This window comes from Lissotriton helveticus, chromosome 2_1 (assembly GCF_964261635.1).
Source record: "Lissotriton helveticus chromosome 2_1, aLisHel1.1, whole genome shotgun sequence".
NCBI classification, from domain to species: Eukaryota; Metazoa; Chordata; class Amphibia; order Caudata; family Salamandridae; genus Lissotriton; species Lissotriton helveticus.
The window spans coordinates 86,985,614-87,010,080 of record NC_136059.1 but is presented as its reverse complement, the minus strand read 5'-3'; the positions used below and the strand labels follow the sequence as shown (position 1 = coordinate 87,010,080).

The 24,467-nt window shown below is 43.0% G+C and overlaps 1 protein-coding gene across 1 annotated transcript in view; it reads left to right on the top strand.

Moving 5' to 3' along the window:
• Positions 1–24,467, top strand: part of DYSF (dysferlin) — a 1,004,398-nt gene that overhangs the window by 619,633 nt on the left and 360,298 nt on the right. Inside the window, exons 31-32 of the mRNA XM_078674496.1 lie at positions 6,126–6,219; positions 12,716–12,793. Coding sequence (XP_078530622.1) covers positions 6,126–6,219; positions 12,716–12,793 — 172 coding nt within the window. The remainder of the gene's footprint in view (positions 1–6,125; positions 6,220–12,715; positions 12,794–24,467) is intronic.

Below are 24,467 nucleotides of genomic sequence, written 5' to 3'. Positions count from 1 at the left end.
TAATTGTCTATGAACAATTTTTCTATAAATGAGAAGTTCTCTTGTGGGGAGAAGTATATTGTTTGTGATAACTTTTGAAATTTTGTAAAAAGTGTTTTTCAAAAAATGGTTAAAATTGAAACAATAAAATAGATCAATTCCAAACTGAAAAAGTGGTTTGGAGAGACTTGTTTAATTCGAGTTCTCATCTTGAAATTTTAAAGACAGTGGCAGTACTGGCAGTTAGATTTGTTTATCGACTAAACCAGAAGCAGTTTCACCGCGAACCCTCCAAACATGAAATGCACTCGTACCTTTACTCCTGTAGTCTTGCAGCGGTAACTTTCCAGCTTCTATGATTTTCTGCCTTAATTTTGTGAACTTCTCACGTTTGAAAACTACGTCATCTTTTGTTTTGGTGGCGAGACTCTCTTGAGCTGGTGTCATTGGCTCTTTGCCTTGCAGATGGCGTTCATCTTTCTTGTTCCATTCCTGGGACTACTTTCTCTGCATGTGTTTGGTGGCACTTCAAGACCCTGTTACTGTGGTTTCTGTTTGATAAACGTTCAGCATTATTGAATATCACTGCACTGACCAGCAGTGAGGCGAGGTGCCCGCCTCTGCCGTGTTTCTTCAGTGTCTGCCAAGATCTTGAGATACAGCTGACCCCATACACCTGACACGCACGCACGCACACACACACACACACACACACACTCACCCTCCTGCCCTTATGGGACCACTCAGAAACCTCATGGACATGTTTACGTGCACTGCAGGCCGTAAAGAGTCTTCATGGACCTGTGGCACGGGGTATCAACAGCGCAGCAATGTTTGTCATCTATGTTCCAAGCCATGCCACTAGGTTGGCATTGCCACTGGCACGCCCCTGGCCCGCTGCGTCAGAGGCTGGTAGTGGACACCAGAGTGGCTGATATGTGCTTCCAGCAGAACTAGCCTTCAACCACTTTAATTGTCTTCTCTTCTGATCAGTTCATACCTAATGACAATAGCAGCATATTAAAATATATACCAAAACTTAATTGTTCCCAACACCCCCTTCTTTCGCACTTCTCCAGGCCCATTGAGCTAATATGAAGTTGAACGACGTAAAGACCAGTCCGCGACCTACAACTGAAGTGTGTGTAAATGCAGGAAAAGCCATTTTAAAGGTTCCACCTTAAAAACTATTTGAAATTCTCAGATTAGCTCCAGGAGAACCCATGTCAAAAAATCGGTGGAAAAGGGTTTAATGCAGGCAGTGTGTATAGCATTTCAGTGCAAACCCTTAAACCGAGACAGGCCTATTCATTCTAAGCTGCCTAACCCTACAAGGACATTGCTTAAGGAGGTCATTTGGAGTCTTCTGACCAGAAGGGGCTGAAGGACCTCTGCAAAGAGGCAGAGCTGGGTTTGGCTGCATCCTTACTAAGTGACCTGAGTCTATCCTAGTTTCGTCACGTGTGGAGTAAAACCTTGGTTGTCTGATGCAAGTGCATGCAACACTTCCACTTGGGGAATGGTTGGTACTTGTGAACTTCATCTTGTTACCAAACCATGAGCAGAGAAGAAAATATTTGCTCCCTATCCTGAAAGAAGCAGGCTTTACCCAGGTGCGCCCGGCGTTGCTTTATCTACAACTCCTGACTAATCCCCGCACAACTTTTTGTATTGCAAACTTTTTAGTGGCCGCTGCAAGGGCAAAAAGGGGAGGTTAGATGTCGCCTTAAACTTTTTAAAAATTGTCATGTTTTTTCTTTGATGGATTGTATAATGTATTTTCTATTTATTCTTGTATATAGCATTTATAATATAATATGTACTTAGTTTGATGTTTTTTAGGCTATTGAAGGGTCATCTATGTATATATCCCTTCTCAGGGGTTTTATTGTTTTGTTTCTTTGTATGACTTGTAATAAGTCGAATAAAGATATTCTGACTGACTGACAAACCATTGAAGCTGTGCTGAGGGGTCAAACTGATGTTGATTTATTTGGGACATTATGTTGCCTTGAAAGATATCACGTCTGCCCCAGATGTGGATTCCTGGCTCTTGTGGACTCTCTGTGTGTGAGTTGTTGTCGTGTTCTGAGATGTTTGCGATGCACAGTATCGGCTGTCTGTGGGTACTGCAAACCACGAATACGAAGGTGATGGAGCTGGTGCCACGTGTGCACCTGAGCGTGCAAGACAGGCTTTCTTGCAAACTTAGACATGTGGAACATACTACTGTAGTAAACTTACCATAGTATGGTAAGATGGGAGGGGTAAAAATGCCCCATTTAAAGTGCATGAGTGTGTTGTTGGTTGGCATATGGCCCAGGGGCAGATGTGTGCGTGCAGGGCGTGTAGGTGGAAGGAACTGGCCTGTGAGGCGGATAGGAAGGGGCGAAGAGAGTAGTGTGGCTGTTGCATTGACAGTGACATGTTGCCAGTGGGTCAGTTGTAGGCACAGTGGTGGATGTGGAGATAACCACAACGTTTGAGGGAAGGGTGAGTGCATGCACTTTCAAGCAACAAGTTGGTGAAAGTGTATTTTGTTGCGTGGTACCTAGGAAGTTTGATCATAACTTTCTGAGCCCTGGACTCTTTCCATTTCAAAGAGGGGACCTTGGTTTGGCTCTCAGCATAAATAAAAATACTATCTCTTAATCTAGATCCAATATTGACTCACGAACCTGAGTTGAAAATGACTATGCGTCTGCTTTTCAACTTTTACACAATTCTTTTCCATTCCCTGATTTATTTTAGAAGCATGAATGCCAAATGTAATTGTTTCAGGAGTGTGACCTCGTTGAGAGCAGGGAGCTATCTCAAAATGGCTTCACAAAAGATATCTTTGTACAACACGAATGTGTAATTTACACGAAACTTTTCTAAATATGAATCAGAGGTATATTTTAAGGAATCTCATAAAACCTCACCGGGTTAAAGAAATGTAAGCCACACACTGCTAGTCTGACAAAGTTTACTATATTCACAGAGACCCCTTGCTGTGCTCTGAACAGCGCATCGACTATCATAGGGTGCGCTGTCCCTTAGGGTGCGCTGTCCCTTAGGGTGTGCTGTCCCTTTGGGTACCTGGTGCACCCAGTAAAGACACCTGTATCACTGCCCTATGTAGTGAACTATAGGACTGATTTGTGGCAAAGCACAATGTCAAGACTTTTGTTCTCCGACACTCTATATGGACAGTGAGGGTAAATAAACGAGAGTGTAGTGAAGCAGTGTGATAGTCTCATGTCCATTCCACCCAAGGGAGGCATCCATCTTTCTTGAAAACACCAACCAGCCCTCGCTTCCGGCGGTGGTCCAGGTGCTTCTTCCGGGACAGGACATCTCCCTACTTATCTCATCAGGTTCATTCCACATCCTTTTTAAGCCGGTCACAAATTTAAGATCACCCCACCCAGATCCTACGTGCACGAAGAAAGCAAAGTGACACATATGGAACTTTTACTTTTTACGTCAAGTTGTAAAGTCTCAGGCGCTATCAGCACCTACCATGTGACAGAACTCAACAGAAGACGCATTGATCAGCTTTGCCAGGTAGACATGACCCACAGGAGCCGGAGAGTGGACACTGCTCACAATTATATCAGATATTTGGCTCCTAGAGTGTCTTTGGGCTATGGGAGGATTGCAGTCCCTAGTTACTCTGCCCCAAGGCTCCCTCCTGAACATGGAGGTATGTCTGAAGAGGTATGTCTGAACACGGAAAATACCGAATCGGTATTTAAGAAGTGGTAAAAAAGAGGAGGGCAGATGTAGGTAATTGTATTTTTACAATTACCGATTCGGAAGGAATCGGTATTTACCGATTCGGTAAATACCGAATCGGTAATGCCCATTGATTCCTATGGGCATTGAAGCCCATAGGAATCAATGGGCATTACCGAATCGGTATTTACCGAATCGGTAAATACCGAATTTTGCAAGGGTGCAGGGGGTGTCACTTTGACACCCTCTGGCACCCCAATTACAGGCATGTGTGCCATGTGACACACAGACATGCCACAGGTGTGCATGCACAGATGTGCATGCACACCTGGATTCGGTATTTCACCACCCAATTGGATTGGGTGGTAAAATACCGAATCTAAAAGGCCTGTAGCACTGGAAACAGTGCTACCTACATCTGGAATTTTCCGAATCGGAAAAATTACCGATTCGGTATTTTACAGAATCGGTAAATTTACTGAATCGGTAATTTACCGATTCTGTAAAATATAGCCCCCTACATCTCAATGACCCATTTACCGGTCGGTAACGGCCGAATTCGGCCGTTACCGACCGGTAATGGCCACCTACATCGGACCCTTGACCACCAAATCCAATTGGGTGTTAAAATACCGAATCCAGGTGTGCATGCACATGTGTGCATGCACACCTAGCCATGTGACAGACAGACATGCCCTTAGGGCATGTCTGTGTGCCACATGGCGCACATGCCTATTTTTGGGGTGCCAGAGGGTGTCAAAGTGACACCCCCTGCACCCTTGCAAAATTCGGTATTTACCGATTCTGTAATTACAGAATCGGTATTGCCCATTGATTCCTATGGGCTTCAAGGCCCATTGGAATCAATGGGCAATACCGATTCGGTATTTACAGATTCGGTAAATACGATTCGGTATTTACAGAATCTGTAATACCTACATCTCCCCCTTCATATTTACCGACTCTTAAATACCGAATCGGTAAAATTCGGTATTTAAGAGTCGGTAAATATGAATTACCTACATCTGGCCCTTTGTTTTTAATTTAGGTGAAAATCAACACATTTCTTAGGAGCTTCACTCTGGGAGCTCTCCTTGGCCCTACCCGCTCCCTCAAGACCTATGTAAATATTCAAGGGGTGTTAATGGGAAACACCATTGTTATGGCTTTAGAAGCTATTTATGTAGCATTTTTTTGTTTCAACCTGTTTTATTCAGTCTATAGAAGCCAGTTATGTAGCAGGCGCTATTATTTTCCGTCTGACAGTCCTTTGAAGTGTTATCCACCTTGTTCCATAAGGAATTTCCCTAGAAGGATCTGGTTCCTTGTTAACTCCAGTCACAGCTAATGTAACAAGCTTCGTCTTGGTCTTTTGCTGAGCAGGCACCTGAAGTTCGATCGCGCCTAGAATGCTGGGGTCTACCCCTAGACCCAAATCAGTTTCAAATGATGCTGTTTGGTTCATATGTGTTTTCAAGCTCACCACCATAGGAGGCAGCCATTTGGGGTCCTCGGGATGTGGCCTCTAGAACTTCCATTCGGCAAGAGCTCCTAATAGAAGGTCATCTGGCCATCCCGTCCCTCACAGACTAGCTCCTTGAAACCTTCTCACTGTAGTAGTGTGCTACATGACTCCAATTCAGTCATCTCTTATATAGCCTTAAAGTGCCACATAGGTGCGTTGTCAGAGTGCTTTAAGAATCTACATTCTGAGACTAAGCATTGGGATACAGGCGTAGGCTCCCACGTAAACCGAAGGATCTTTGTATATTTTCATTGGTGAGGGTTCATTGGTGCCACCATTATTGTGGGATATCAAAGTTCCATTTGTTTTCAGTAGAACATACAGTGCACTCTGGGTATCCTTCGGGCTTTATATGAAATTTTTTAGAGTGAGTTGTCTTTATACCAAATACTTAAAGGTGCTCTTTGGAACCTGCCCCATAACAAAGGTGGTACCACGTAAGCGTGTCGCCCCAACGAACTCTCACTACTATAGCAGTACAGGTCTGACTGTCACATGCAGGTTCGAGTGCATCCCTGCTCTGCATGAACTGCAGGGGTTCGTGCTACACCTCTCATGGATTATTAAGATATCAGGTCTCTTTGTTGAACAGCAGGATGAAGTCCCAATCATCAGGCATCTTCCACTAAAAGTGAATAAAACACCATAAAATGTGGTGTGATGGGAGTCCTTTGAGCCATCTAGTGGCCCAGAGAGAATTGGGCGTCGTCCCATTTCTCACCCCGCTGTGTTTTGGCTGTGATACAGAAATGATTAATGCTGCACTACACACTCCCTTGCAACAGAATACATGAACCCCCCCCCCCCCACTATAAACAGCTACTAAAAGCAGTATAGTCTTCAAGGAATGATCATTATGCAAGAGGCATATTTTCTAACTATGCTCTAATTCTCTTTGCAGGGCGGAGTGACAGACGACAAGAGTGACGATGGGAAGTCAGTCTCGACACTGAACTTCGGAGTGAATAGACCCACCATCTCCTGCATTTTTGACTGTAAGTTAACTTTGGCGTTGTGCAACTCCTTTGCCAAGATGGCGCTCGGTTACCTTATGTTACCTTATGTTAGGGTATGCTGCTTTACACTGTATAGTTATATGCTTAGTTACCTTATGTTATTGAGTTTTTGTTAAATGGGCTACTTCCTTCTGCAAGGCAACTTGACCATGTGACTCCTGCTGACAATTAACTCTACCTCTATGATAGCACATATGGGATTTCTGACTGAGTTACTCTCCATCCAAGGTTTTATATTTGATAAAAAGTGGATAACTTAACTGTAGTAGTTAGTTCCAAACATAACTTATTCACCCTACTGACCTTGAGTGGTCAATAGGCAGCTTTAGGTACTACAGTATATGGGGTAATTGGAACCCAGAAAGAGAGAAAGGACTAGTAAAGCTAAAGCACCTACCAATGAGAGACCAGAAAAAGAGGAAGGACTAGCAGGTGCAGAATGCGGCCGCTAGGCTCCTGATGGATGTCCCGAGGCGTCAGTCTGCTCGCCCTGCACTGAAGGCGCTACATTGGCTCCCCGTCAGAGAGAGGGTTAAATTTAAGTCACTTTGTATAGCCCACAAACTTTTACAGGGGAAAGGGCCACCTATCCTTGAGGACATGGTCCAATCCTATAAGGCCCCCCGCTCTCTCCGCTCCGATCATCAACACCTGTTGCAGGTTTTGAGGGTGAGGAAAGAAAGAACTGGTGGAAGAAGATTTTCCATAAGGGTGGCAACCCTGTGGAACTCACTCCCTCTGTACCTGCGTTCGGAAGCAAGTTTTTTACGTTTTCGTAAACTCTTGAAAACTTTTTTGTTCCCTGACTGATTTCTTGTGCTGATGTGACGTTGCTATTCTCTGGATAAGCGCGGGGATGCCTTATGGTAACCAGGCGCTATATTAAAATTCGTAATAATAATAATAATAATAATAGTAAAACCAAAGCACCTACCAATGAGAGACCATAAAGAGAGGAAGGACTAGTAAAGCCAAAGCACCTACCAATGAGAGACCAGAAAGAGAGGAAGGACTAGTAAAGCCAAAGCACCTACCAATGAGAGACCAGAAAGAGAGGAAGGGCTAATAAAGCCATATTACCCCCCCCCCCCCCACACACACACACCACACACACCCAGACATTGAAGCTGTTTTTTGGGGGGAAACCACAACACAGGTTTTTAAATGCAGTATGATCCCTAACTTTAGAATTCCTTATTAAATATGCATCTATGAACTTGTCCTAAAATATTCCCAAGAAGTCTGTCATATAAAGAATTCCAAATATCATTTGGAGACAGAAATATGCATTTCCTCAAACAGCATAAAAGGGCTATTAATATATCTTACTACGAATATCGAACTATAAACAATGGTAACTAATCCTTAGGTTACTGACCTCCCACGTGTCGCATCTCCTTTTACTTGCTAAGGTGTAAGATGCCTTCATTCTTCTTCTCAGTTCATCTCTCACTTTCCTTGTGCTTCCCCTGGGCCGAGGGTTTCCACTGGGGAGAACATGTTTCAAACGGTGCACAGACATAATATCGACTCCAAAATATCGTTTGGACAGAATATCGAGTTTGAAATATCGTTTGGACAAAATATCGACAGGACAGAATATAGACAGCCAAAATATCGTTTTTAAGGTAAGTGAAGTAATATCGACTGTAAATAATATAGAAAGTGAAAATATCCAAGTATATAATCTAGATAGTAAAAAATATCGTTTTTTAAATAATATTTATTTATTTATAGTGTTTTTTCATGTTATAATATGTGTGAAAAGTGTCATTTTATGTTATAATTATTTTTAATTAATGATTTTTTTAAATTATTGTGTCATTTTATTCTGTAGCGGGTTGTGGGTTTATAGGGGAATAGGGTGGGAAGTAATTTAATTATAATTAATTAAATATGTAAATTTATTTATTGGCAGTAATATTTAATTAATTGGTAATTAAATAATATGTGTTAATTATTTAAAATTTAATTGGTAATTAATTTAATTTTATTGATCAATTGCTAATTATGTAAATTTAAATAATTTATTTCCTGTAGCGGGTTGTGGGTTTATAGGGGAATAGGGTGGGAAGTAATGTAATTATAATTAATTAAATATGTAAATTTAATAATTGGTAGTAATATTTAATTAATTGTTAATTAAAAAATATTTGTTAATTAATTAAAATTTAATTGGTAATTAATTTAATTTAATTGATTACTTGCTAATTATGTTAAATTAAATTATTTATTTCCTGTAGCGGGTTGTGGGTTTATAGGGGAATAGAGTGGGAAGTAATTTAATAATAATTAATGAAATAATAACAATTATTTAATTGTATTTAATATAAAATAATTGTAAATTCAATTTTAATTATCAAATAAATAATTGGTAATTAGTTATAAATTAGTATTAATAGGTAACTAATTGAAATATGTACAGTTTTTGGTTTTTGGGTAAAGGGGTATTTTTAGGGTTCAGGGTCAGTTTTTAGTTTTTGGGTAAAGTGGTATTTTTAGGGTTCAGGGTCAGTTTTTAGTTTTTGGGTAAAGGGGTATTTTTAGGGTTCAGGGTCAGTTTTTGGTTTTTGGGTAAAGGGGTATTTTTAGGGTTCAGGGTCAGTTTTTAGTTTTTGGGTAAAGGGGTATTTTTAGGGTTCAGGGTAAGTTTTGGGTTTTTGGGTAAAGGGTTTTTTTAGGGTTCAGGGTCAGTTTTGGGTTTTTGGGGTACAGGGGTACAGTGTAAAAATAAAGTAAAATTAAATTTACATTAAATTAATTTAATGAAATGTAATTAAATAAAAATATATTAAATTAATTTTAAATAATTTAAATTAAAAACAATTATATACTTACCAATAGAATAGTAATTTTTACTCTTTTGTATTTGTATGTTAATAATATTGGCTATTATTTAATTAAATTTTGTTACTATATATATAAATGTTTTAAGAAATATGAATAAAAAAATATTATTTTTTTACTTTCATTAATTATTTAATTATTAAAAGTTATTTTAAGTATTGTTAAGTATATTTTAGTAATTAATTTTTTATATTAATGTAATTAAACATTGTTTTTATTAAAGTCGATATTTTTTACAACGATATTTTTGTAAACGATATTTTAAACTCGATATTTTTGTACTTACCTGTTTGTAGATACAAACTCAATATTCTGTCAGTCGATATTTTGTCAACGATATTTTTTCCAGTCGATATTATGTCCCTCGATATTTTTTCAGTGATCCGTTTCAAACTGTCTGTAGAAATTGGCTAGTCTCCTTGTAAAACAATAGGTTTCTATGGACTTCTGATTGGATACTTAACAGCAGGCGAAGGGTGATTGGATGTTGCATGGCAACAGGATAATACAATGAAGAACTCAGGGATGCTATTGGATGAGAGAGGCGGAGTGACACATCGGATATATTTGGCAAGAAAGGGTATTTTATAGGTTCTCGTTACTACTGCATTCAGGATTGTATGCCGCCCTCTGCTCGAAAAAGACAAAGTAACATTTAGAAATGGAACAAACTGATAAATGTAACACAATTGGGAACAGGGACAATAATTGTAACACATCTTAAAACGTTTGAGGCATTTCTATTGTAGAAACCTGTTATAAATATAGTGTTTTCTTTGAGGAAACAGGAAGGACGTCACGCCAGCATAAGGGGTATAGTGTCTCGACAGGCAGCACCCCTCTGAGGCCAAGGAGCTACAAAGAGGGTGTTACCGAGGTGAAACTCTCCACTGGGCAGAGGAGGTTCTGAGAATAACATATGGTGTCTGCTGATGATGGGGAGAGGTGGATCAGAAAGTCCAGGAAGGGCTGGATGCAATGATATGAGAGATCATTTAAGTCCATGTGGTCAGTTCACTGACATGAAAGGGATCACAGTAGGAGACCAGCATGCAAAGGGCAGACCAGAAGACCAAGAGGAATAAAACAGGAGGCAGGAACTCCAAACAAAGACCTTCAAAACATGTCCAAATATGTCAGGTTGTGGAGGTGAAAAAAATACAGTGGAATCCGGTGTGGACCAGAAGGCTTTGCAACACCGTTCAAAGTCACAGGAGGTAATTGAGTCAACGTCCAGCCGGTTCATCAGGGCAGGGAAGGCAAGACAAATATCTATTACTATGGTCATTGCTCCAAATTAACTTTCCAGTGCCTTGGAATGCACTCTTTAGTAAATCTAAACGGTCCCGGGGCTTCTGGGTAGCCCAGCATCCACTCTAGGGGACAAAATGGGCAACCAGTGGCCACACTGTCCTGAAGCCTTCTTTATGGCGTCACTGGGGCTTTGTTCCTGTGGGTCGTGGTGTCCTTCCGGAATATTATAAGTAAAATAACGAAATATTATAACTAAAGTATTGAGAACAAGACTGTTGGGAAGGTAATTATATACAGGTAAGTATAGGTTTACTATACGTAACTCCACAAATAGGGACCTTGAATACACATAGTTTCCAGATAGGTAGGTGTGACATTAACACCCTGACCATATCTCACTAGGGCTGACTCTGATGCTGAAAGCTCACCCCTTAAGTTAACCCAAAATGAGCTAGTCTGGTGTCTGGTTCAGAGCCTGCAATACCCGCCCACTAGCTGTCCACCATCACCTCCCGCCCATGCAGGGACCCGGAAGCAGAAGCCTGGCTCTGCAGCAGAAGGAGAGCCACGTGGCACAGATAAGGACATGTCTGGTGCTACTGGGCAACCAGACCTGGACACAGAGTCTGGTGTGCCCACCTGGTACGTAAACAAGGCTGGACCCATATTACACAGTGCAAAGAACATAACCTGATAGCAAGTAATGCTTTTCAGAAAAAGCATGATTAATGGAAGGTTTGGGAATCTTTAACATTTCAAATGAACTTTTTACAACTTTTGCTATTGAGGAAAGTCAAAGTCGTACATTCTGTGAATTTAAGAACAGTCTAAACTCTGCTAATATAACAGTGCAGAGCACCACCCACAGGCTGGAGCCGCAGACCAGGGGCACATGCAACAGTGCTTAATTTGTAAAAAAATAAGTACCAGGGCTCTCGTCAGGAGGCCACTGCAGCTTGCACCCCACATGCCCCTTGCTATGCTGCCAGTGATTGTAACAACACAACTATTAATCATCATACTCCTACGAGTGGGACAATTTGGACTATTCCTGGCCCCTAAAGTGATAAGAATGGCTTGGGCAGCAGATAATAATAATTTTTACTGTATATTGAATTAATAATTAATAGTTGTTGTCGTCATCTCTTAATTAGCCAGACAGCGCCACCTTGTGGCAAACTGTCACAAGCGTTGCTGTTGACAATTAAGTGCCGGTACTGAGCCCCGGAAACCACTGGCTCAAATTAAGCACTGCAACAGTGCCCCATCAAAGTGTGGGCTAGAAACAGGCAACTGTTTAAATGAAGTGAACCAAGTGAAGACTCTCTGAAATCCAGGAAACATCACTTCCCTTGAGTCAGCGGAGCCTCTGAACATCTCCAACTTTCCCACAAAAATACAGCCTTCCTTCCATGTTTGGCCCGAGGGATGACTGAGGATGCACTGTAAAAGCCATGGCCACTCTTCGCTCTGCCAGCCAACCACATGCAAAGTCAGACCACTGCTCTAGATGCCTGTGAGATGCTAGACCTTGCTACTAGGAAACTGATAGCTCACCTACGGTAACGCACCAGGCTCAGTTGCTATCAGCTGCTGCAGTTGACTGGCATTTTTTTGCTACCGTTCGCCACCAAAAACATTACTTTATGTTTTTGCTGCTGAAATATTCCAGATTTGTACCCAAAAATGTTTTTCAATTAAATATTTTCTGCTGATTTTTTTCACACTGATGTGTGTTAACATCAACTATATTTTTCACCACTTTGAACTTTTGCAAAGTCACGAAAGTGACGCAAACCAGTGGAAAGTGTTTGCGTTTCAAGGTTGACTAAAAGTAACGCAAAGTACCACTATGGACTACTTTTCATAACGCTGTGTGCGTGTAGCTCTAGGCAGCCAGAGAGTGCCTTAGTACTTGAGAAGATAGCTGCAGTGCCATATTTGAGTAGGTAAGGGGCTGTCCTGCTCTCCCTCTCTCACGCAATGCATTAACTTTATTTACTGTGTTGCACTGCATGAGATATTAGTAGATCTGCCCCACTGTGTATCCCTTTCCGTTTCGATTTTGAGGCCTCCCCTAGGCTTTGATAGCTAAATGGCAACTGTTTTTGTCCGTTGACTGCTTTTATTGAAATATTCTCTGCTGTTTGCCGATTTTGTCAATGTGTGTCAAATAATTTATCTATCTATCTATCTATCTATCTATCTATCTATACCACTATATATGTAGATATGTGTGTGTGTGTATATATATATATATATATATATATATGTATATATATGTATGTGTGTGTGTGTGTGTGTGTGTATGTGGATGTGTGTGAACTACTAAGAGTGATAATAGAGTATAATTCTGTTTTCTTCCTTTTTGAAGATGGGAACAGGTACCACCTGCGTTGCTATATCTACCAGGCACGGGACCTTCTGCCCATGGACAAGGACAGCTTCTCTGGTAGGCCTAAATACGTTAACTTAAACATATATTATTTGTTTGATTTTTATTATTGTATTTGTCATGCGTGTCCTTCTTACTGCAAAAGGCCTTAACAGTGATGTTAGCCCGTAAATGTTTCTTGAATGCGGAACTAGTAAATGACAAAGGCCTCTAGATAGTTCATTAATGCTATATTAGAGTCCTTGCCTTTTAGGCTAAGAAAACGAGGCCGATGGATACCAAGGTGGATGGAACGGATACAACTTTGAGATCCTTGATCAACGACAGTTTCATCATAGCTGATTGGATGATAGGATTTTAGAATAAGGGCCTCATTTCGATCTCGGCAGACGGGTTACTCCTTCACAATAGTGACAGATATCCTATACGCTGAAATGTATATCCCAGAGGATATAATGGGATTTATGTTTCAGCGGACAGGATATCTGTCACTATTGTGACGAATATGTGACGTTACAACACGATCAAAATGATCGCTGTATGTAACATCGCAGTTTTAACAATGCAAGTCGTTACAACGACTTGCACTGGAGGGCTCTGGACTTAGGAGTAGTAAGATTTACTATTCCAACACCAGTCTACGTACAGTAGGGAAGGTGTTGGAATAGTAAATCTTACTATTCCTTAGGTTATAGCGCCCTCCAGTGCAAATCGATATAACGCTTGCGTTGTAATGGCAGCGTTCTAAATGCATCGCGGTGTAATCACCGGAATGTAAAGGATGTTTCGATATTGTGACGGAGTAACCTGTCCACCGACATCTAATTGAGGCCCTAAGTACTTGTTGGGTCTCTCTAGCACAATAAGTGTGTAAGTGCAAATATACCAGAGAACAAGAACATGATGAAAAGAGTCTAAAAATGTAGAGTTGTCTCCTGAAATGGAATCTCAAGAGAGAAATGAAGACGAGTGAGCCCTGGCACTTACACAGTTGGTGTGTTATTTCTTCTTAATGATGTTGGCGGGTCTGACTTTGCTTCTACAGCTGCTGGACGAAACTATGAACCTCAAACAGGTTTCCTTAGTAACAGGTCAGAGTGCCTAGTCATTGTTATTGAAATATATAGTTGGATTTTCAGCAAAGTCAAAATGTTTGGCCAACACTGTGAACCTGTGAAACAGCTTGCAGGCATATGATCTCGCTCCAGCTGCTATTACGCTAAGACACCAGCCCAGCCTGTCAAGATGGCAGCCAGCCTGTCAAGATGGCAGCCAGAAGATGACGCCTCCCAATTCCCGCTGGAAGAAGAAGTATGGCTTTGAAGAGCTGCAGACTCCAGCTTAAAACCCCAGCAGTTTTGAGATTATATTTCCCAAACTGGCTCAAAAACAACAATTTAGTTTAGTTGGATGGCTGAAGTAGAAGCAATTATCTGACTTGAGATTACATTAAAGCGGCAAGATCTATTGTTGCAAGTCTAGAGAAAAAAGCGGCCAATGTTTGCTACCAGTCTCAGCAGATAGAGCTGCCAAAGTTGAAGCCAACCAGTACGAAACGAGGTGTTGTTGGCCATGTCCTAGTCGGTCAGGACTACTCAGTGTATTTAGTGACTGTTACTTAGGACCTTATTTAGTGTACGGCAGGGGGCCGTCCGTCCATCAGGGACTGCCAAGCTATGCCCTCCCCATACCACCCTAAGTGGCATTGGTGTGCCCAGATGTGGGTCCCATGCTCACTGTGTCACTGGAACCAAGTTGTATCCAGGTGATGAACCCATAACTAGGGTGAAACCAGTCCTAAGTTGTTTGTTTCCAGTTCAGAGAAGATATGACTTGGCAGTTCGGCCTGTACTGTTCGCATGAGGTACAGGGTCAAGAGTGATTTGCATATGGGCACCGTGGAAGACATTGACAGGGATGCGGCCCTGATGCACCCAGTGAGGTGGTAATTTCTATTTCTATTTGGGGGGTTTTGTAAAGCGCATGGTGACGCAACAACGGCGTGTCCCCGCGCTAAGGAGCTACTTTCATTACTGGACCCTACAGAAACGGCGCATCAACTAAGCAAATAGAGCAGTTTTGAGCTTAGCTCTGAAAATTGATTCAGAAGGCTCAAGTCGAAGCGCCGTAGGCAGCTTGTTCCATCTAGCGGCTGCAAGGCATCTGAAAGATCTTCCCCCCATCCGCGCTCTGGACACCTTAGGAACAGCCAGGAGTCCAGAGCCGGAAGATCTCAGGGAGCGGGGAGGCTCATAAGGTGTCAAAAGTTCTTGTAAAGGGAGAGGGGATCTCCCATTAATGATCCGATGGCATGTGCAAAGTGCTTTAAATTCTACCCTGCTTCTGACTGGAAGCCAGTGCAGAGACCGGAGAGCCGCTGCAGAAGCAGCTCTTCTGGGTAGTCTAAGCACCAGTCGGGCAGCGGCGTTCTGTAGGACCTGTAAGCGGTTAAGATTCTTCTCCAGGGTGCCCAAATAGAGAAGGTTGCCATAGTCCATCCTTGATGTGACTAGTGCATGTACCAAGGTCTGTCGGGCTTGCACAGGCAAGAACTTCAGCGTCTTCCTAAGGCTTTTAAGAATCCCAAAGCATAGTCCGACCACCTGGTTGATCTGAGGGCCAAAGGTGAGGGCTGCATCAAACCAGATGCCCAAATTCCTCGCTTTTTGGCACGGAATGGGTGTTGGGCCCAGGGAGGATGGCCACCATGCCGACGTCCACGCAGACTGGCAGCCCCCCACGACCAGCACCTCGGTCTTGCCCCCGTTGAGCTTGAGGCAATTGGCGGACATCCAGGCAGCAAGGTCTTGCATGCATGCTCTGAAGGTGTCCGCCGAAAGACCGGGTGCACGCGATAGGGAGATAACCAGCTGCGTGTCGTCGGCATACGACACCAAGCTGAGGCCGTGACTCTCTACTAAGGTGGCAATCGGAGCGACATAAAGATTGAAAAGTGTTGGACTCAGGGACGAGCCCTGCGGCACCCCCTGGTCCAAAGAAATTCGCTCCGAGTAGTAGTCACCCTGCCTCACTTGGAAACCTCGGCCAGTGAGAAATGAATAAATCCACTTCAACGCCGCCCCTTTCACCCCGATCTTGTCCAGACACTGTAGCAAGATGGAGTGTGCTACAGTGTCGAACGCAGCGCTAAGGTCTAATAAAATTAGCGCCATTGTTTGTCCCTCGTCAGCACCCTGCCTGAGGGCTTCGGTGGCCCTCAGAAGGGCGGACTCGGTCGAATGACGGGGCCGAAACCCAAATTGGGTAGGATGAAGATGGTTGCCTTCCTCCATGTATGCCATTAGCTGTTTATTTGCCAATCAAAGCTAGATTGCGCCTCATTACATATAAAATTCTTCATAGGTTATACTATGAAAGAGCAAGGTTACACAAAACTGGGCGAGCCGAAACACCGAACTGCCAGAGTCGCCAGACTGCAGTGGGAGATTTCTTTCATAAACTATGGGGCTGCCCAACCACACAGAAATATTGGGATGCAATAATTAGAGAATGAAACGTGGGGCTGGAAATATCTAACCCTGCAGACCCAAAGTTCATCCTTCAGGGAGCTCCATGTGATATTGATGTTGCTAGACCTCAATTGGGGCCAGATGTAGGTAATTCCGATTTACCTAATCTTAAATACCGAATCATACCGATTCGGTATTTGAGAGTAGGTAAATTGGAAGTAGGCAGATGTAGGTAATTTTAATTTCACAATTACCGATTCTGTAAATACCGAATCGGTATTTCCCATTGATTCCTATGGGCCTTGATGCCCATAGGAATCAATGGGAAATACCGATTCTGTATTTACAGAATCGGTAAATACCGAATCCTGGCAGGGGGAACGGGGTGTCACTTTGACACCCTGTAGCACCCCAATTGCAGGCTTGTGTGCCATGCGACACATATATATGCCCTAAGGGCATGTCTGTGTGTCACATGGCATAGGTGTACATGCACAGATGTGCATGTACACTGGAATTCGGTATTTTACCACCCAATAGGATTGGGTGGTAAAATAAGAATTCCCAAGGGCCTGTGGCACTGCAAACTGTGCCACCTACATATGGAATAACAGAATCGGTATATTTACCGATTCGGAAAAATACCGAAACGGTAAATTTACCGAATCGGTAAATATACAGATTCTGTAAATTCCGAGCCACCTACATGTCAAAAGCCAAATATCGGTCGGTAACGGCCGAAATCGGCCGTTACCGACCAGTATTTGGCTACATACATCTGGCCCTTGGTCTTTATTGCCCTGGGCATAGTGGTAGTGGAGCGGGATGTGGCAAGATAGTGGGGCACACAAGAAACTCCGACACTCCATGAATGGAAAAGGGGGTGGTCCTCTGTATGGCTGCTGAAAGAGTCACATATAAGAGTAGGGGGTGCCCAAGAAAAGTCCATAAGATATGCGGCAGCTGGCTGAACCCCTATGGTTTGATTCTACTGGATGAAGTTACACTGATCCCAGACAGTGGGGAACAGCATCAGCAGCGGTCACCTAAAACTGATAGTGGGATGACCTGATAGTGTCACGTGGAGACTGTGTCTCTATTTGCAATTTGGGGCGGGGTGGGTGAATCACTGTATTATTTGATGTTCTCTGACGCTGTGTGTGACCTTTGAGGCTGTGATAACTGGATCTTTCATGATTGCCTTATGTGCGACCGTCTGTATAGTTTTGAAGGTTGTATGTTTCCCCGGAAACTTGAAACTAAATAAACATATTTACAAAAAAAGACTGATTTGCATATGGCTGAGTCCAAACTGAGGTGGCATGGTGAGCAAAAGAACAATGGGTTAGAGTGCTACCCTGAGCTATTGCAAGGGGTTAGACTTATTGCAAGCAGCCTCCCATCACCTTTTGAACACAACAATATTGCGTTCATAGTGTTCTAGAACACCCCCTTTATCTTGGCCCGCCTTGATGGATCATCCCGAAACTTTTCAGGAAGGATCTAAGGTGGATGAAGTTTTGTTTTGGAAAAGTTTCGAGAAGATTCGCACAGGAGATGTTTTGGCCACATTCTTGAGAGCATTGGATATTTTTTTTGCAGCTATGACATGAAACTCCTTTCTTCCTACTGTGACCCTCCAAACCGCTATCCAAAGCCAAATGCATTTTACATTGGTCCTAAATTGATACATTACTCGTGCCCGGCAAGGTGAGTAGTTCTGCAACCAATCAGTTACAGTTAGCCCCAGAACGTACTTCCCTAGAGAGAACATCTTCACCAAGGCCACCCTAGGGCAGATTCAGTTCAGTCATCACGGTGGAGAAGTGTGGCTCAACGGTTAGAGTGGCAGACCCTGATGCAGAGGTCTGGCCCGGGACCAGGGTTCAATTCCTGCCTCGGCGGCACTTGGGCTCAATATCCTCGGACCTAATAATTCTCACCTTGGTGCCTATTCTAACCATGGGTCCCACGCTGCGACTCTGGGCAATAGCTTGCTTAATCTCCACAACGGCCTCACCTTGGGGGTGCCCAGGAGTGGGCATTTTACAGGGAAAAGCCAGGAAGGGTTCCACAGCGGTATGCGTATAGCGCCAAGACACTCATGCGTATAAGTGCACTTTACAAGTCCGAATCATTTCATTTAATTTCTTCTCACCCACCCTAGCCCATATTCATCCCTAATTCTCCCCTGCGCTGGAAGAAATGGGTTGGGAGCATTGCATTCCGTTTCTTTTTCCCCCAGGTGGACGCAACCAAACTCATTAACAGTTCTCCTACAGCTTTCGTCTGAGAACAATCAATTAAGCAGCAATCTGATTGGCTATTCAGGTGTCCTTCAGCCTCATATGGCCTCAAACAGGCAGTGTAGCCAGAGCTCTGTGTATATTTGACCTCTGACTTACAGACAAGTGCAGTACCTTATATTGTATTGCATGCATGTATTTATATGGTATTTCTGTAGCACAAACTAGCATAGTAGGCAGACAAAGCTCTGTACATGATCAAAGACAAGCATGAGGTCGGCGAGCGACAGGGGAGGTAGCACGTTTGTAGATGATTAATGCATTGTAATGAAGTGTTCTTTAAAGAGGGGCGTCTTCTCGACGCAGCTTAACAACCTGTGTTTCTGGGCAAATCACTTAATCTACCTGTGCCTACAAAAAATGGATGTGTCCTCAACTGGTGCTCATGAAAGGTGCTCCAATAATTTTGGGTCGAGTTCGCGCTATAAGCGCCTGTGTTGAAGATTAAGTGCCAGTGCTGAGCACCAGTAACCACTGGCTCAAATTAAGCACTGGACCTGGGTGATGTCCATGACCTGTAGCACTTTTGTCTAATGTGAGTGTAAGAGGGTCAAGAAGTCTAAATGAATGATTATTCATTTCAGACTACATGAACTACACTCATTTGCCAGACCACTGAATGTTATGATAGTAGTGTTAGTGTGAGCCAACAGAGTTACACATGTAATGACATTTTTAGCCAAGGACAGACATTGTTCGGCCCTTCCTGATGTACCTAGACATTGAAAGTCGTGTGCTGCTTGGCCTGTTCCGTACCTGCGGACTGTGAACTGTGCTTGGAAGTGTGATTGTTATTCTGGGTTCTATCCCAGGGCTGTGGGATGATGTAGTTATCTTGTAAATAAAGCAAAACCAAAGGGGATGTTGGACGGAGTGTTGAACATTACAAGCACTCACCCCCAGTCAACTGATCTAGGTATAATCCATCATCATTCTTTAGCTCACTCCGCCACCCGAGTTAAGACATGGCCATATACAAATCAGTCTGACCCTGTGCCTCATGGGAACTGTCCAGCCCGAACTGCCAAGCCATGTCTTCCCTGGACCGGAAACAAGCATCCTGGGACCGGTTTCTGGCTAATCAGCCGTCATAGCTCACTCCTCCACCCCAGTTAAGACATGGCCATATGCAAATCAGTCTGACCCTGTACCTGTTCAACACTCTGTCCATCATCCCCTTTGGTTTTGCGTTATCTTGTAAATAGCCTTGTTTTCAGCCCTCTTCTGCATTTTACATGCTCGCGGATGCTTTGAATCTTGGCTAGTAGTGTGTTCTGGCGTTTGGCGACCAGACTCTTAAAAAGAGGTAGAATGGCCTTGATGATGGGGCTGATAGAAAAACAGTATGTTACCCCCTAAATCGGTTCGGTTGACAGGTATGTACCACAGCCACTACACAGCACTCGGTACTCACGGGGTCTAGTATATATTTCACGTTATCCTCTGTACAGCGATCTGATACCCGGATAGGTCATGCTTGTGCTATATAAAACTCTTCAAATAAATAAATACAATATTTTTAATAATAACATGCGTATTTGTAATTTTGATCTCTTTTGAACATCGCATCGGAGAGAGTTTTGTGGGTGAGGACCCACAAGCCATTTTTTGTTTAATGTTCTTACTAACACTCAGATTCCCACCAGACCTAACAAAAATCTTTTTATAGACTAGTTGCACAGCATTTTAGGATTAGTTGGATAAAAAAAGCAGAGATGCTTGCCACTGCCATTGTTCTATTGACTCTGGCAGAAGGTGGCCTTGAAAACTGGAGTGCATTCTTTGTGGTGATGCTAAAATAAGACCAGGGAGCCTTGAATCGATATCCTCGCCTGGGTCTTTCTGAAGTTTTCCTTGTAATTTTGGAAATTAAGTAGCTGTGTTTAGCTTTGTGGTTTCTCTTTCTTCTAGTCTGCCAATGCGAAGAAACCAAATTGGAGACTTGTCATCCATTAGAATCAATGTACGCGAGGATGCCCTAATGCTGTTCCAGTCCAATAAAAATGTTGCCATGAAATCAGAGTAGGTTCTACAGAATTAAATAATCATAACAGTGGTGCTGGCCAAAGATTGGCTCAATAGCTTCTTGAATACAAAAATTACTTTCCCTGTGTTCCCCTTGACCGTAAATTCAACAGGATTGAAGCGGCCCCGTGGCCTGGTGGTGGCACGCTGCAGATGGTGGTTTGTGTGACCATGTTCTGAGGAAGCCTTGCAGAGATGCTTATCAGGGAAGAGGTTGTTCAGGTGTCCTGGTGATAAGGGTCTCCTCCCCCCGACACAGGGTGGTGACCACCCTGTGGGTCCTTTTCTGGCCATCTATAAAGGGTGCAATAGCCATCCTAGGCATGTTAGCGCCGCTATTGCTGGCAGGATGGGTGTGGGAAAAGTGGAATTTGGGTGAACCCTGTAGTGTGACAGAGAACTCCTGCATTGTGAATTGAGTTGAATTGGAGAGGAGGTTCCCCAGTTATTCTAAGGTGAGCTGCACAATGCTGTCTACTGGTATCTGCTATACTAAGAAAAACCAAAGGTGATGATGGACGGAGCATTGACAATACAAACACTCACCCCCAGTCAACTGATCTGGGTTTAATCCATCACCGTTCTTTAGCTCACTCCGCCACCCCAGTTCAGACATGGCTATATGCAAATCAGTCTGACCCTGTGCCTTCTGGGAACAGTCCAGCCCGAACTGCCAAGCCATGTCTTCCCTGGACCGGAATCAAGCTTCCCAGGACCGGTTTCTGGCACTTCAGCCGTCTTCAGCCGGGCTTGCTTGACTCCAGTGGCAAAGTGAGCAAGGGACTCACGTCTGAGCATACCCTGCCAACTTAGGGCGAACAAAGAAAAACCAAAGGTGATGATGGACGGAGCGTTGACAATACAAACACTCACCCCCAGTCAACATCTGCTATACTAAGCCTGCTTTATTGTTCACTTCCATGGCTAAGGAGCATATGTGGCGGAACAACATGGCTGCCATGTTGATGAATATTTTACTTCAGTGCTTCTGCCATTAATATATAATACTGGGTAACAAAAACGAACGGTGGATTTGCTTAAATTAGATCAGCACATCCCAACACCATATTCCCCTTGTCAAGAATTCCAAATTGTAACCTGTTAGATGCACTTTCTGGGAGTGTCAACCGGTATTGTGCACATCCACCTAATGGCACTAATCCACGATATCCTGTTCACTCACGGCGAAACAGAGTATCATACACAATTTACAACCAAAATTCCAATGCACATCCCTTCTAGTTGCTATTATCCAATTGGCAAATAGCCACAAAAGTTCACTGTTTTCACTCTCCCCGTTGTCCTCAAAGTAGACAAGTACAGTTTTCTGTTAATGTTCAATATTCGCACTCACTGTTCTGATATTATGTATGCACAGCAACATGTAACATATTTTAAATATAGGCTCTCCAACAGGTTGAAATGAAGGAATACGGGATGTGGTATTAACCTAATGAGGGTACAATAGGAGTGTGCATATAAAAATCTTTGATAAGTAGAGAAAATTGCTATGCTAGGGTGGCTTTTAAAACATTGAATGAGTCTGGTGACTTCTTCTTTTGTATGTAAATTACAGCCTTGAAAAAGCCCGCGGAGGGCGAAACGCGCGTCGGCTGTGAAAGTGTGATAAAAGAGAAGAACCAACAATAAATGAATATTGAACATTAACAGAAAACTGTACTTGTCTACTTTGAGGACAACGGGGAGAGTGAAAACAGTGAACTTTTGTGGCTATTTGCCAATTGGATAATAGCAACTAGAAGGGATGTGCATTGGTATTTTGGTTGTATATAATACTGGGTACACCACTCGTTTCGAATCTAAGTCACATTTGCAGAGAGAGAGAGAAAGAAAGTGTGTGTTTGTGTGTGTGTGTGTATTATCAGATTTTTAATCTTCCTGGCTGTTCCCCTATTTAGGCGATGCTTTTGAGTGGCGGATTTTCAGCCAGAGCTACAACTGGAGGTGGTCTTCCACCACCCGCAATTCAAGTGGCTCTGGGCCCAGAATTATTTTACTCTGACCCTCAGCAGAATAGGCAGGGCTGACACTGCTCTCCCTGGAAAGGATCTAGCCTGCCTAGACTCCCTGGCCAGCCCTCCACTGGCTCTGCTGCTGACACTTTTTGACTGCTCAGAGCAGGTAAAAAAGTGTCAGCTTTTTTCAAAGAAATCCAGAAACCACATGGAAAAAGACTTGTTGGTTTTTCCCAATTCCAAGGAGAATGCCCATAATAACCAGTTTTTGGTGCAGGAATACCAACTGTAAGAGAGGTTTCCAGGCCTCTGGTATCCCCCCACCACCCTCCCACCAAAGCCGACACACTCAGAATCAGGGTTTTACTTTCTTGGACCTGCGGAAGAGCCACCGAAGCGACTTCACTCTATTTGTACATGAAAGTTCCTGACTTTTGCATTTAACTCTCCCTAGGTAGCAGGAGGAGTCTGAGGTTAATAGTTTTTGTATTAACAGTTGATAGTTTTAGAAAATGAAAACATATTCTGGGGCTCCCTAGGACAGGGTGGCAGGCTTTCTGTAATATTGCCCCAGTGGCCTTTGAGGCTGCACTTGGGCTGAAGTGGAGAATTATTTTCAGATTTGCTGGAATGGTATTGTTTTTCCAGAGCTCTTTGATATTCTTTGTGCTCCATGAATTGGCACAGAGATACCAGACTATACAATACAATATTGCAATTTTGCTGAAGGAGGTTTGGCCCTTGGTTTCAGGTGCTCAGTCTTGGTGAGAGGCTGAGCAACTGAGTGGGCGAATTCCTCGGCTGCTGAGTTTCCAGAACTAAAAGCACCACCCAAACAACAAAATCAATGGTGCATTAATGGGTTTTGATAAGAGTGTTCAGGCATGTTCACAAAGAGTTGGTGCAGTGTGGCACTGCAAGCAATTTAGCAGCGCTGTGTTGCATCCTTTAAAAACACAGGTATGCACCGTATTCACAAGAAGACGGTGCACCCCTGTGTTTTCCGTTGTGCTTAAAAAAGCTGCCTAACGCCAATGCAGACACCCTTGTGCCATGGTGCAAGGGTGCCTGCGTTGCAGGGAGGATTGTTTATGTGCAGGAAGGGACACCTTCCTGCACATAAATAATCATTAAAGGCGACTTGCTCCTTCTATGTGTGCTGCAAAATGCAGCACACATAGAAAAACAAAAGTGAGCAGAAATAAAAGCATTTCTCTCGCTGTGCCAAACTAATGGCTGCATTTGTATGGGGTCAGTATTCGACGCTACCTCAGATTTACACATCCTTGTAAATCTGGGGCAGCATCAAAAAGCAATGGGTGTTGCAGTGGAACGCCCACAACAACACCCATTGTATGCCGCTTTCACGCAGAAACCTGCGTGAATGGGTACCTTATTTACAAAGCGGCGTTAAGTCAGGGAACGTAAATATGGAGAAGAGCATTGTGTCACCGGAACGTCCTAAAAAGTGATGCTTCGTGGCACAATGTCTTTGTAAATATACCCCTTGGTGTTGAAAGCAACCAGGGGTCTATTTACCTGTGTTTGGAAAGGACACAGTTCACGTTTTGCTATTATAGTTGACAGTTTACTGTTACACTTCACTTTTTACTGTTACACTTCACTGTTTACTGTTACACTTCACTGTTTACTGTTACAGTTTACTTTTTACTGTTACACTTCACTGTTTACTGTTACCGTTCATTTTTTACCCCTACATTCACTGTTTACTGTTATACTTCACTGTTTACTGTTACAGTTCACTTTTTACTCTTACACTTCACTGTTTACTGTTACAGTTTACTTTTAACTCCTACAATTCTTTGTTTACTGTTACACTTCACTTTGTACTGTTACTGTTCCACTTTTTCCTGTCACAGTTCACTGTTTACTGTTACTGTTCACTTTTTACTCTTACAATTCACTGTTTACTGGTACAGTTTAGTTTTAACTC